The sequence below is a fragment of the Schistocerca piceifrons genome, chromosome 6 (genome assembly GCF_021461385.2).
Source record: "Schistocerca piceifrons isolate TAMUIC-IGC-003096 chromosome 6, iqSchPice1.1, whole genome shotgun sequence".
NCBI classification, from domain to species: Eukaryota; Metazoa; Arthropoda; class Insecta; order Orthoptera; family Acrididae; genus Schistocerca; species Schistocerca piceifrons.
The window spans coordinates 89,050,295-89,062,799 of NC_060143.1; the positions used below are offsets into that span (position 1 = coordinate 89,050,295).

The 12,505-nt window shown below is 37.4% G+C and overlaps 1 protein-coding gene across 1 annotated transcript in view; it reads left to right on the plus strand.

Annotated features, from left to right (window-relative positions):
- LOC124802794 (phosphatidylinositol-3-phosphatase SAC1) overlaps positions 1-12,505 on the plus strand; it is a 77,772-nt gene that overhangs the window by 58,177 nt on the left and 7,090 nt on the right. Inside the window, exons 11-12 of the mRNA XM_047263796.1 lie at positions 1,072-1,173; positions 8,625-8,685. Of these exons, the coding sequence (XP_047119752.1) occupies positions 1,072-1,173; positions 8,625-8,685 (163 nt within the window). The remainder of the gene's footprint in view (positions 1-1,071; positions 1,174-8,624; positions 8,686-12,505) is intronic.

Below are 12,505 nucleotides of genomic sequence, written 5' to 3' on the forward strand. Positions count from 1 at the left end.
CTCTCTCTCTCTCTCTCTCTCTCTCTCTCTCTCTCTGTGTCTGTTGCTGTGTGTGTGTGTGTGTGTGTGTGTGTGTGTGTGTGTGTGTGTGTGTGTGTGCGTGCGTGTGCGCGTGCGCGCGCGCACCGGCCGGAGTGGCCGAGCAGTTCTAGGCGCTACAGTCTAGAACCGCGCGACCGCTGCGGTCGCAGGTTCGAATCCTGCCTCAGACATGGATGTGTGTGATGTCCTCAGGTTAGTTAGGTTTAAGTAGTTATAAGTTCTAGGGGACTGAAGTCCCATAGTACTCAGAGCCATTTGAACCATTTGTGTGTGTGTGTGTGTGTGTGTGTGTGTGTGTGTGTGTGAGAAATGTAATTCGTAGAAGAGAAACATTTTATTCATTCTTCTTCTACTGGCTGACCTTCCTGCCTCTATTTAATTTTTTGTCATGAAAGCCCCTAGCCCACCAAGCCTCTTCATTCCTCTCCCCCACCCCCCACCCCCACCCCACCCTTCTAGAACACCTCCTTTCACTATCCCTAGTGATCGGTCCCCTATCCCCACTGCTTGAACCCACCTCCTCCACAATCACTTCACAGACCCCTCCCCCTCTTAACAGAATGGAACTTTAACTTATGTAGATAACAATGCGGTAGGTTAGTGTAGGAGTTTGTAAATGTAAGATTCTGAGTGGATAGGGATACTGTGATTACATGTGACGATAAAATGCATGACATAGGAGAAAGAAAGTGGCAACTGGCTGGACAAATCAGTTGTAACATGAAGCAGCTACTTTTATGTAGAATACTCTATTTTGCGCATGGGAGATAAAGTGAAATTAGCAAAATGATGTAATTCCAAACTTAAAAGAGGCAGTGGTTTCTGTTTCACTGTGTGAGAAAAGTCTTATAAAACTGAGCTGGGAGATGTCTGAAAATATTGTGCGATGATATCAGTTGTATTGCTGCTGGTTACCTTTATCCCATCCATTATCAGTATTTAGTTAATTAGTTTATATGCTGATTTGTAAGTTGGAGCTGGGTACCTAACATACTGAGACACGCTCATAGTGGATTCCTTACTTTACAGGATGCCATTGACTTGTTTTTGGGTCGCTATCAAGTACAGGATGGTGAGGGTGCTGCTCAGCCATGTCCTCTGGAGACTGAAAAGGGATGGAAATACATCACTGTGAGTACTGTTCATTTACTCTGTGTAATTGTTGATAATTTCTTGTTGTAATTAATGGTTTTCTCCTTTGTGACTGTTGCTTTGCAGTCTGAAAGGACTAGGATGGGTCTTTCCAATTGTGTATTCCCTAGACCATCTCCTATATTTGTTTATTGCTTGAGATAAGTGAATACAAGAGTAGTATGTAGAACAAAATTATGGATTACAAGCAGATGACAAGAGAGCTAAATACAAGCTCCACAAATATGTTTTCTTAGTACGTAGAAAGATAATGCTGCTACAGTTAACAATAATAGGCTATTACATTTTCTGCATCTTTTTCATTGTAGTTAATTGAGCATTTCACACTGACTAATGCTTGAACTTTTTAACACTTTCCTCTTTCCATGAAAGTTCTATTAAAGGCAAGTGCACACACTATACACATTTAAATAAAAAAGAAATAAACTGATACACGTGCCTGCCAGTTCCTTCTGTTTGTTTACACAACTTGTATTGCACTCAGTTGCAATCATCAACATTTGTCTTTCCCTTTTTGTTATTATTTATTTTCATTATATATTACAGTAGCTTATGCAAATGGAAGATCCTAAATGACCTTGTAGTGCCTCAAGAATTTTGGTGAAAATTCTAGAAACACTCGGCCTTCAACCATCTCGAACAACCGATATTTTAGGTACGAGTGCGGGAGAGTGAGAACGTTTCTAACGATCCACCTGTTTCTATGTGCAGGTCGGAAGTTTGTTATTAGAAGACTGTAAGAGGGGTGAGTCACTGACGATGACAAGTGTTTGCCGCCAGCGCCACAGAAGACATGAGGAGAACTCAACAAATAATTATGTCGCATTCTTTGACGTGTTAGTGTCTGTGGTGATTGCAAAACAGACTATTGAACAGTTGAAGATAGATTGCTATGCACATTCATGTATTGGACTCACTTAAGACTATGAACAAAACGAGACACATGTATGCTATTTGAATGTGTTAAATGAGCCTAATGTGTAAGGAGTAAGTTAGCTTGCAGAAGTTATTATCTGTGAAAGTTGAAAATATAAAATGATGGAACTGAAAAGTATTATATGAGTACCAAAATTATTTCAAGGATAGAGAAGTATTTTAATAAATTTCCTTAACCAGCTATAGCCTTCAGAGAAGAAGCTTGTAGGAAATCGACATAGCTGATTACCCAGAGAAGAGGATCGGCTACACCCAACGTACAAGTTAACTGAATTGAGAGATGTGTGTGCCTTGCAACCCAATACCACACTGTCTCTTGTTGTCCGAAAATGTTAGAACCTATAGACACACATTATGCTATTTTATGCATACATGCAATGCTAACTTTGTCTCCATTTTATTTGTTCATTTGGACAACTCGCACCCCATTGTGCAGTGATTTTCTCTGTTAACTGATTAAAAAATGTGTGCCATATTTTGTTGACTTAACAGTATTTTCAAATGGGCTACTAAGTGTGCTACTGAAGTAGTTGAGTATCCGAACTGATGTTTTCTGTGGTGTGTCATTTATCTGTTATACAATGTCAAAGAAGGAAGGGCCAAAATACTCCATATGAGATTAACGTACTCTGGTTGAATTATGAGATCAGAACACTCACTAGAAAAAGCTGGACTGCTTGGAAGAACAGAAGTTAAAGATATAGAAGAAAATCGAGGAGAAAGTGAATAGAGGGTGCCAAAGAAAGCATTGGAATGTCTCTGGAAAAACTGATGGCCAAAACAACATCCAGGCGTGCCTGGAGGGAGATCTTTCATCATATCACCAGGATTCGAAGATGATGGAACGTAACAGCAGCAGCGGCTAACTCTTGGACTGTAGTTTTAGTAGAGCACCAACACAGCCTGGCGATGACAGTAGGGCAAAAGAGTGGCTGAGAGAGACATTGAAGGGATTGAGATTGTTTGTATAGCCAGGACCGACATTATTTGCGGCATAGTCCAGTTATTTTCAAGTGACAGGTAGCAGCAAGAGGGTCATCTTTCAATATTGGGAGTAACTATGTGATATGGCTCATACTGTTCATTTGCAGGGACAGGAAAATTTCACAAAAATGACAGGAAGTTGGCAGTTTTGGTGAAATAATGCAGAATCAGTGGTTTTTACAAAATACCATAATATTGTTGCTTTTTAAGAAATATTGCAGAGTTTGCTGTTTCCCATACAAAGAAATGTGTTTGCAACTTATTGATTTTAAAAAAAAACAAATTTGATGAAAAATACACTGAATTTGAAGACAAACACTAACTTCAAATTTGGCATGAAAGTAACTTCAAATTTGGCATGAAAGTAACTTCAAATTTGGAATGAAAGTAACTTCAAATTTGGAATGAAAGTAACTTCAAATTTGGCATGAAAGTAACTTCAAATTTGGCATGAAAGTAACTTCAAATTTCAGATTTATCAGGGAAATAACCCAGAATTTGGCAAAAACAGTTATTCCAGTTTCAGATAAATGAGTAACTCCAAATTCAGCTAGAAGAGTAGCCCTGAATTTCAAGAAAATAACACCAAATTTGGCAATAAATGTTGTTGAGCTCTCCAATGAATATTGGTGAGCTTGGCAAAAAATATTGCCAAGCTTCACAAAAATACTGGTGAGCTTGGCAAAAAATAGCACTGAAATTGACCTCAAAATAAAACAATTTTCCCAATCCTTATTTGTAGGTCACTTAGCTATATATGTCGTGTAATGCTATCTTCATTACCCTGTGGATGTGAAGCACCCCTGCAGTGACTAACCAGATGTCTTCATTTTCCCCCTCACTCTGGGCAGCATGCCACTATTGTAGTGGGCTTATCAACCTGAATAGTATAGGAGTGCTAATGTTCATTTGTTCCGAACACAGTTTTCTTAACTCATCTGAAGTCTCTACTGGTCTTCAGTGCATCATTTCTGCAGAAAATTTATGATTCATAAGGAGAGTGTTAATTTTGCTTTTGTTCTCAGCATCAGTAATTCTAAGTTCGACTACTTCAAGATCTTGCAGAATTTCTTTGACTCGCCGTCCTCCTGTATTATTTCCGAGACTTCTCATAACTAGCTGTTTTAAAATCCTGCTGTCGGCCAATTGTAAGATGTGATAGAAATATGAGATTCTTTTCTTCTTCATTGTGCTGGTGATTGGGTCAACTCACAGTTCACAGTAGATAGTTTCATTAGGGAGGATTCTCCAGACTCCATCAACCTGGTATTTTTTATTGATGCATGTTCTGATAATTCTTCATACAGTCTTGAGGAGTTGATCGGTTCTTCTTTCATTTTCAATTTGAAACAAAGTTTCACAGACATAAGTTGCTTCTGGGAGAGTTACAGTTTTGTAATGTTGGATTTTAGTGTCTGTTGACAGGCATGTATTATTATATGTTGACCAGGTTAGAAATTGTGCTTTTTTTTCATTTTGTTGATTCTATTTATCCCTGTTGCTTTTTCACCCAAGTTGTGCAAAATAATTTCTCCAAGATATTCAAATTGTAGAACTATGTTAATTGCTTGAGCATTTATGAAGATTTTATCTGTGCAAAGAGGCTTCATAAGCATGATTTCATTTTTCTCAAAGGATATTTGTAATTGTATTTTTGAAGCAATTTTTTGAAGACTTGTAATCTGAGCATGAACTACTTCCATGTCAAGGTCCAAGAGAGCTAAATCGTCAGCAAACCCAAGGCAGTTTACTCTTATTGCTGGTTTTCCTCAAATTTTGATTGATTTTACATAGATTTTCTTTTTGCCAGATTGTCATGATGTAATCGAGGACCACATTGACAAGCAAAAGGGACAATCCTCGCCTTGTCTGAGACCTGTTTTTATTGTGAAAGCTTTTGACATTTCTTCTCTAAACTTGACCTTTGAATTTGTGTTAGTTAAAGTTAGCTGAATGAGTCTTACCAATTTGGGATGGAAGCCATATGCTCTAAGGATTTTTAGAAGTGTGGTTCTATGAACATTATCTCCTTTTTTGAATGAGATGAATAACTGTTGTTTCTATACTTGTAATACTCCATTATTAGTTTCAGGCTAAGAATTTGGCCTGAGCAGCTTCTGTATCGTCGAAATCCTCCTTGATACTCTCCAAGTTGTGGTTCCATAATGTTTTGATCCTATTGTAAATTATGCAGGAGAAAATTTTGTATATGCAGTCCAGAAGGGCTATTCCTCTGTAATTATCTCAGTTGGTTTTACCTCCTTTTTTAAATAATGGGTGTATTATTCCTGATATCCAGTGCTCTGGAATTTTCTCTGTGATACACATTTCAATTATATGTTGGTGGAGATTTATGACTGCAGGTTTTCCAGCATTCTTCCAGATTTCTGCAAATTCATGGTCTTCACCTCATGACTTACAATTTTTTAGTTCCTGAATTGCGACCTCTACCTCATTGATAGTTGGAGGATATATAAGGTCTGGGGTGGTTAAAATAGATGCTTCAGTGTCTACTTGAAATGTTTCCAGTGGGTCATCACAATTTAAAAGTTTGTTGAAAGTCTCTGCAAGGATCCCTGCATTTTCTTGATTACTATGCGCCAACTTTCCTGACTTCTCTCTCAGCATTAATGTTGGGGACTCATACTTTTTAAGATATCTCCCAAAGGTTGTGTAATAATGTCTTGACTGTTTCTTCTGGAAGTTCTCTTCTATCTTTTCTAGGGTATTTTTAAGATGTTTGCATTTCGTGTGTCTGATGGATTGACTTTCTTTGCTTAATTAGTTCTAGATGTGATTCTTCAGACTTTTGGGCTTGATGCTTTATCCAAGGTTGGTGTCTCCTTTCTAATGCCTGGTCACATTCTTCATTCCACCACTCATGTTTCTTCCTGGGATTTATTGGAGCCAATTCTTCTGCTATGGATTTTTATTTGGTGGTTAATTCTTCTGGCGTATTATATTTGATAGACCCTTCACCTGATTTTCCTAGTGTATTCATCATTTTTTGATAAGATGGTTGGGTCAAATTTTCTTCTAGTTTTTTCTGAGATCTTTTCTTTACCATTGGTGTTAATTTTTCTTTGATCTTCACAACATAGTGGTCTGACCCTGAGTCTTCACCCCTCAAAACTTTGACGTTGTAGATTTCACGATGGAGAAATTTATCCATGCATACATGTTTCAGTTGCCATTCATCCTTTCGTAAATCAGGGTGTTTCCAGGTTTTTAATTTGTGAGGTTTCCTTGTAAAACATGTTGATTTTGTGACCAGGTTATGGTTTCTACACGTTCCAATTAACCTTGTTGGTCCATTTGTGTGCTGGCCATTTTCCAATGATATCTCTATATCTTTTTTCTTGCCCCAGTTGAGCATTGAAGTCAGCAAGGAGAATTTTTATGTTTGTTGGAGGAATGTTGATTAAGACTTGATCCAGGAGATCGCAAAATTTCTGTGTTTCTTCTTTGCCCTTCAGAGTATTATTTTTTATGATTGGTGGGAGCTGTGCATTGATAATTGTGTATGTCTTATTTGCAGATTTCAAAGATAGACTTGCAAGTCTGGGGGACTGAGATTTGGGTTCTATGATAGAGTCGATAATTTTGTAGGGTCTTGATCACTGTTTCTGATTTCTTGAAGAGCTATGATTACTATTTTGTGTTTCTTCATGATATCAGTGACGATTTTTAATTTTCCAGAATTCCCATCTCGCCATCCAAATTTATGGTTTTCATGGTTGACTGAAAATCAGTTCCACTGAATACCAGATTGTTTCCTTTTTTCCTTTCGTACCCATGTCTGGTCCAGAATTAAGCTCTATACAATGAATTCAACATTGATTGGAAGCAAAACTCTGACTTTTCCTATTAATGCTATTGTAGTCATCATTTTTCTCTATTGTGTTAATTTTTGCTTTCCTTCGTCAGTTTTATTTTTTAAACTTATTGAGCTCTCCTCTTCCTGGTTCATGTTTTTTTTCCCCCAAATACTGATGAAAGTAAGGGTAGCTGTAACTTAATTTTTCTTAGTACTTTGTTCTTGAAGAAAGTGACTGATTACAATGGTGTCAGCATTAAGATGCTGAACTTGCTTTTGGGAGGAGTGGGTCTAAAATCTACAACTGTCTCCTAGATTTACATTTTTCATGGTTTCTCACGTGTGATATAGGTGAATGGAAAAGTGGTTCCTTTGAAAAGGGCATGATCGATTTCTAGAATGTTTTTAAACTTGTCATCAACAGTGTTAAACTCTAAGCAACCTTTTGTGTTCCTTTGAAATATAATTCTCTCTATATCATTCTTAAAAACTGTAATGGAAAATATTTTATAAATAATGGAAGGAGCAAAGATAACAACTCACCCTTTAGCTGAGGCATCAAGTGGTAAATAAACAAAAGGAATACCGGAAACGTTACTAAGCTTGCTGATGATGCCGTCCTTCAGGGCTGACTAGTATAAAATATAAATACACTTGATCAGCTACATTGCTCAGGTCAACAATATTGTATCAGCACTGCACCTCAACCCAATGTAGTTGACCAGGACAGTGTAGCCATGCAGGTGTGTGTGTGTGTGTGTGTGTGTGTGTGTGTGTGTGTGTGTGTGTGTGTGTGTGTGTGTGTCTTTCTTGGTGTTTGTTTGTGTGTTTTCCACACTACTTAGCTCTGTGGATGGACATCAGTGAAAAGCTTAGCACTGTTTAAAGACTTATTTATGTGCCTCCTGACCATTCAATGTCTCAACTGTACGCTGAGTTTTGCCTTCTCTTCTTCCTTTATTTGTATTATAAGAGCATGTACGCATAAAGTTTGTCATTGAAATCAAAATAATTGCAGCTTATAAAAGTTTTACTTTTATTACCACCACTGTCGTGTATTCTGGTAAGAAATGGTTGTTCATTCTTACATTACATTCTATGTTGTTGTGTATGGGAAGCTATTGCTACATATATTACTCATGTAAGGTTGTAATAGTGCTACTATGTTTGGAACATTTACTGGTTGTATTGATTCACCAGCTGTATTGTGTTTTAAATATGTCATGTTTCATTTTTTACTGCAATGTGAGCACTTTCTGTTCTTACTATGAAGTATGTACAGAAAACTCATGCTTTTATAATTTGTGATCTACTGTGCCCCTAACTTGTACTTTGAAATGAAGAGGAGAGAAATAAATGAAGAAATGTTATACAATGGATATGTTTATTTGAATAACTCAGAATAGAGAAAGTGGGAAGTAGCACTATTAAAATTTTCCCTTCCTTTCCCATCCCTCTTCTTACCAACTCCCTCCTCTCCCCTCCCCCCCCCCCCCTCCCTCCCCCTTTCCACCTCGTCTTCCCTCTTCCTCATCCTCCCCATTGCTAGTCAACTTTTCTTTCTACAGACTGCATTCTGATAGATAATTCTTGTAAGAAGTATGTTGTTAAAAACTGTGCTACCTATTTCTTTCAACAAGTATATGTTCTAGTTCTTGTTGTGTAACTGAACTGCATGTATCTTCTGTTACAGTTCCCAGTAGTACTGATGGTGGCAATAGCAATGTTCTTTGCGAACATTATAACGCCAACGGGTGAGTAACCTACACTGCCTGGACTGTCATTGTACATTATTAAGTGATTAACTTTTTTCCTTCAATAATTGCATCATCTATCGTCAAAAAGAAGGCAAATCTGAGACAGGAGTTCATATATTCAATATTAGTTCACACATTGCAGAAGGGGAACAATAGAGGGATGTAAAAGCCTTGACTCAGTATTTGATGTGTGCCAGGTGTTAAAATATTAACTTTGATTTTGCAAGTCCTTTTAACAGATTATATCTTGAATTAATGTTTCGTCTTTTTTTTAAATGCACAAAAAGATATTTTTTCTCTCTCTCTCTTTCTTTTTTTTCTTTCTCTCATAAGCTATCAGGCCTACTAACAGCATCTTTCAAAACTCCACTAACTTGCAACTCATACCATAAATTGCACAACATGCCTGCTATCTCACATGTGGAAAAATCAGTTGTTCACATTTACTTTCCACAATGAATTTTCGTTCTACAGCAGAAAGTGGAATGATTTGAGGCTTCCTGGGATATTAAAACTATATCTATAAAAACATTCAAAATTACTGCTTTTCATCTCATTCTCCATTTGAATCTTAGTTATAAGCTTCCTCTGCGGGAAACTGACTATTTACAAATCTGAGTTTGCCTTCAGGTGCTCATATGAGAGTAGACTCCATCTTAGTACACTGAGGCTGTGATTAGGTCAAACTCTTCACTATATCCATTCTCCAAAAGTGTGGTAGTCCTACAGCATTTTGGGAGAATATTCGTGAAGTTTAGAAGGTATTGAGAGGAACTAGAGACAAGTTAAAGCTTTTGGTCTGAGAGGCTTGTTCAGACAGGCTAGTAGATACCACTACGCAAACAAAAGACTGAGATCTACATTTTGTGTCCCAGTGTGATAAACAATTTTGTCTTGGATCAAATGTTCAGTATAGTATGCACTCTGCCAAAGAGAAAATATAAGTTACCTAATAGAAAATAAACGAAGAAACTCATTAAATAGAAATTAGCATGTTATTACTTGGTGAAACGAACTGCAGACCACTGTTGTGGGAACTAAATTGATCAGGTTTGGTTTTCAAAGTTACCAGTCACCATATACATGAACAAGATAGCATCATTTAAAAAAAAAAGGCATACTATGTTAAATTTTTTATGAAAAAGTGAATTATCAGGACTAATTTGACAAGTTGTTTACTCATATGAAACATGGATTCATACACATGACGCCGTGAATATAAGATGTCAAGAGTATATGAAGAGTACTGTTGAACAAAAGTGCCACTGAATGTTTAATTGTTGTTGTATTCTAGTCATTGGCTTATAGATGTGTGGCATTGACATGTTGTATAAATCTCCCCATCCCCACTTGTTCATATATCTTGAGTGTAAATTTGAGTTTGCTGGCACCCTGGCTTCAGTGAGTAATACAATTTATTTTCAGTGTAGCTATCATGTATCACATATAGTGCACTCAGTCAGTGTAAGGCATTTTTGGCTATTTACACACTTTAAAGTACATTTGCTTTTTTGAGGCTCAGCTGTCAGTTTTTGTACAAGGCACTGATAGTTCAGAAGCAGCTCAGTGTCTTGCAATATTATTACACTGGCACCAACTTTTTGGATATAATTTTCTCTTCCATGAAAACTCTTATAGAGTTATGGAAATCATTTGTGTGTGTGTGTGTGTGTGTGTGTGTGTGTGTGTGTGTGTGTGTCATGTATACTACAGTTCCTGTTGCACCTCATGAAGATATGCCTGATGCTGCTTTTCACCTCCAAGAATGAAGAGTAGTATTGTAGACTCCGTGGTCTTTCATTTCCAACAATGTCTTCTTGAAGGTGACATATTGGGATCTCTCTTTCAGTGAGTCCTCAAGCCAGCTGTATATTTGTTCCAACAACTAGCAACATATTTAGTTTACTAACATGGTACTGTGTCAAAAGTTTTTCAGAATTTTATAAATTTGATACCAACCTAAGAATCACTGTCTTCAGCTTTCTAAATATTGTGAACAGCAGCACAAAGATGCTCCTGTGGGAGAACAAAAAAAGCAAATATACTCCTGTTTAAAAGAAAAGTGGGTACCAGGCTGCCTCATTTACCTTCCTCAGCTTGTTTAAAATTTTCCCAGAAGTTTTTGTTTGTGAAGATATTCATGCTCTTTTTACATGCAGCTCACCTCTCACCCCCACAAGCTCCCCCAACTGTAACACATGCACACTCACTAGTCCATCACTGTAAGTCACTCATATCCATCCTCTCCTACTTGTCTATCCTCTCTCTAGCTCATTGAGCCAAGCTCATTGTCATTATCTCATTGTCTTTGTCACACACTCCTGCCTTATAGCAATTTTCCATTGTTTGTCCTACTATTATTGTCACTGACTGCCTCTTGTTCGCTGATACTGCTACTGTCATTCATTCCTTCCCACTGCTGGCATCTCTTCTGTCATTATCTCTCTTTTCCTTGTTATCATTGTCATAGAGTCTATCTCTTATCATCACTGGCTCTTACCCACTTTCACATTTTCCTTCTCTTTATTCCTCTCCCATTGGCACTATCTCCTTCACTCTTTACCTTGCATTGTTCTGTTACTTACAACTATATTTTACTGCCACTATGTACCTCTCTTTCTCTCACACTGCAACTGTCTTCTTCACTCTTTCTCCGTGACAACCACTATCTGCTATCTTCTGGTATTTATTACTTTTCATCTATTTTCTACTGCCACTGCCTCCTTCTCCATCAACATAAAGAATCATCAATATATTCACATGCCAAAAATTTTGAAAAGGTGCTGATGAAGGTAGACAGGCAGCTGGTACCCCACTTTCCAGTCAGTCTTTTTAACAGTACCATAATCACCTTTTTTGTGCTGCAATAGGAGCATGTTTTCATTGGTTCCTTTCTTTCCATGATACAGCAGGGCATGACACTCAATTAAAAGAACATTATGGGTCAGTAAAATTTTGGTAGTCTACTTATGTGAAACTGAAATAATGCAAAACTAACTTTACACCTCAGACTAAATTTTACATGCACAATAATTTTGCATGTGCTTCAATACAACTACTTTGGGTTCCCAAAATTCTTCTGACGATAATGGAGACACTTTACAGCATATTTCTACGTCACTTTGTTTTTACCTCACACCAGTTTTTACGTGTGTATGTTGTGTGTACAAGTGGGGTAACTTTGAAGCTCTGTCTCAGAATGGATAAAGGTGTCAAATAAATTGTGTAGGTTATTTGAGATCAGGATCTTACGAATACATCATAAAAATTTCAGCCATTTGCTGTACATAGCCGTCTTGAAATCCATGGCTCGGTTTTTGTGCACAAAAACCATGTTTCTGAGGTGTTTCTTGACAACAGATTAAGATTTCTGAAAAGGGGAAGATGATACTTCTAGATAAATTCCTAAAGAATATACCACTAAAATTTACGCAATTTGCGGCTATTGGTTATTTCGATGTCCACTGCTGTCAAGGAAAAAGGTGAAAAACACTTTTTTTTTTTCACTTTTTCTCAGGAACCGCCCATGAACTAAGTGGCACCTCCATAAGCCCATTAAGGTGGAATGAAGACTACACCTAAGGAAGGAAAAAAAAGACTAACCAATTTTCTCCATATGCCTAAAGCTGGGGAGGATGTGTGTGATATTCCAACTTTGACCCTGTACTATAGGATAGTTCTGTTGGGTATACAAATGGTTCCTAGCCCAAGGGCTATCCAAAACATTTGACCCTATCTTTCTGTCATGAATAGAACCCAAGGTATGAGCCCCGAAAAATCCCATTTTTGTGCCTACTGTTTTGGAACACATTGATAG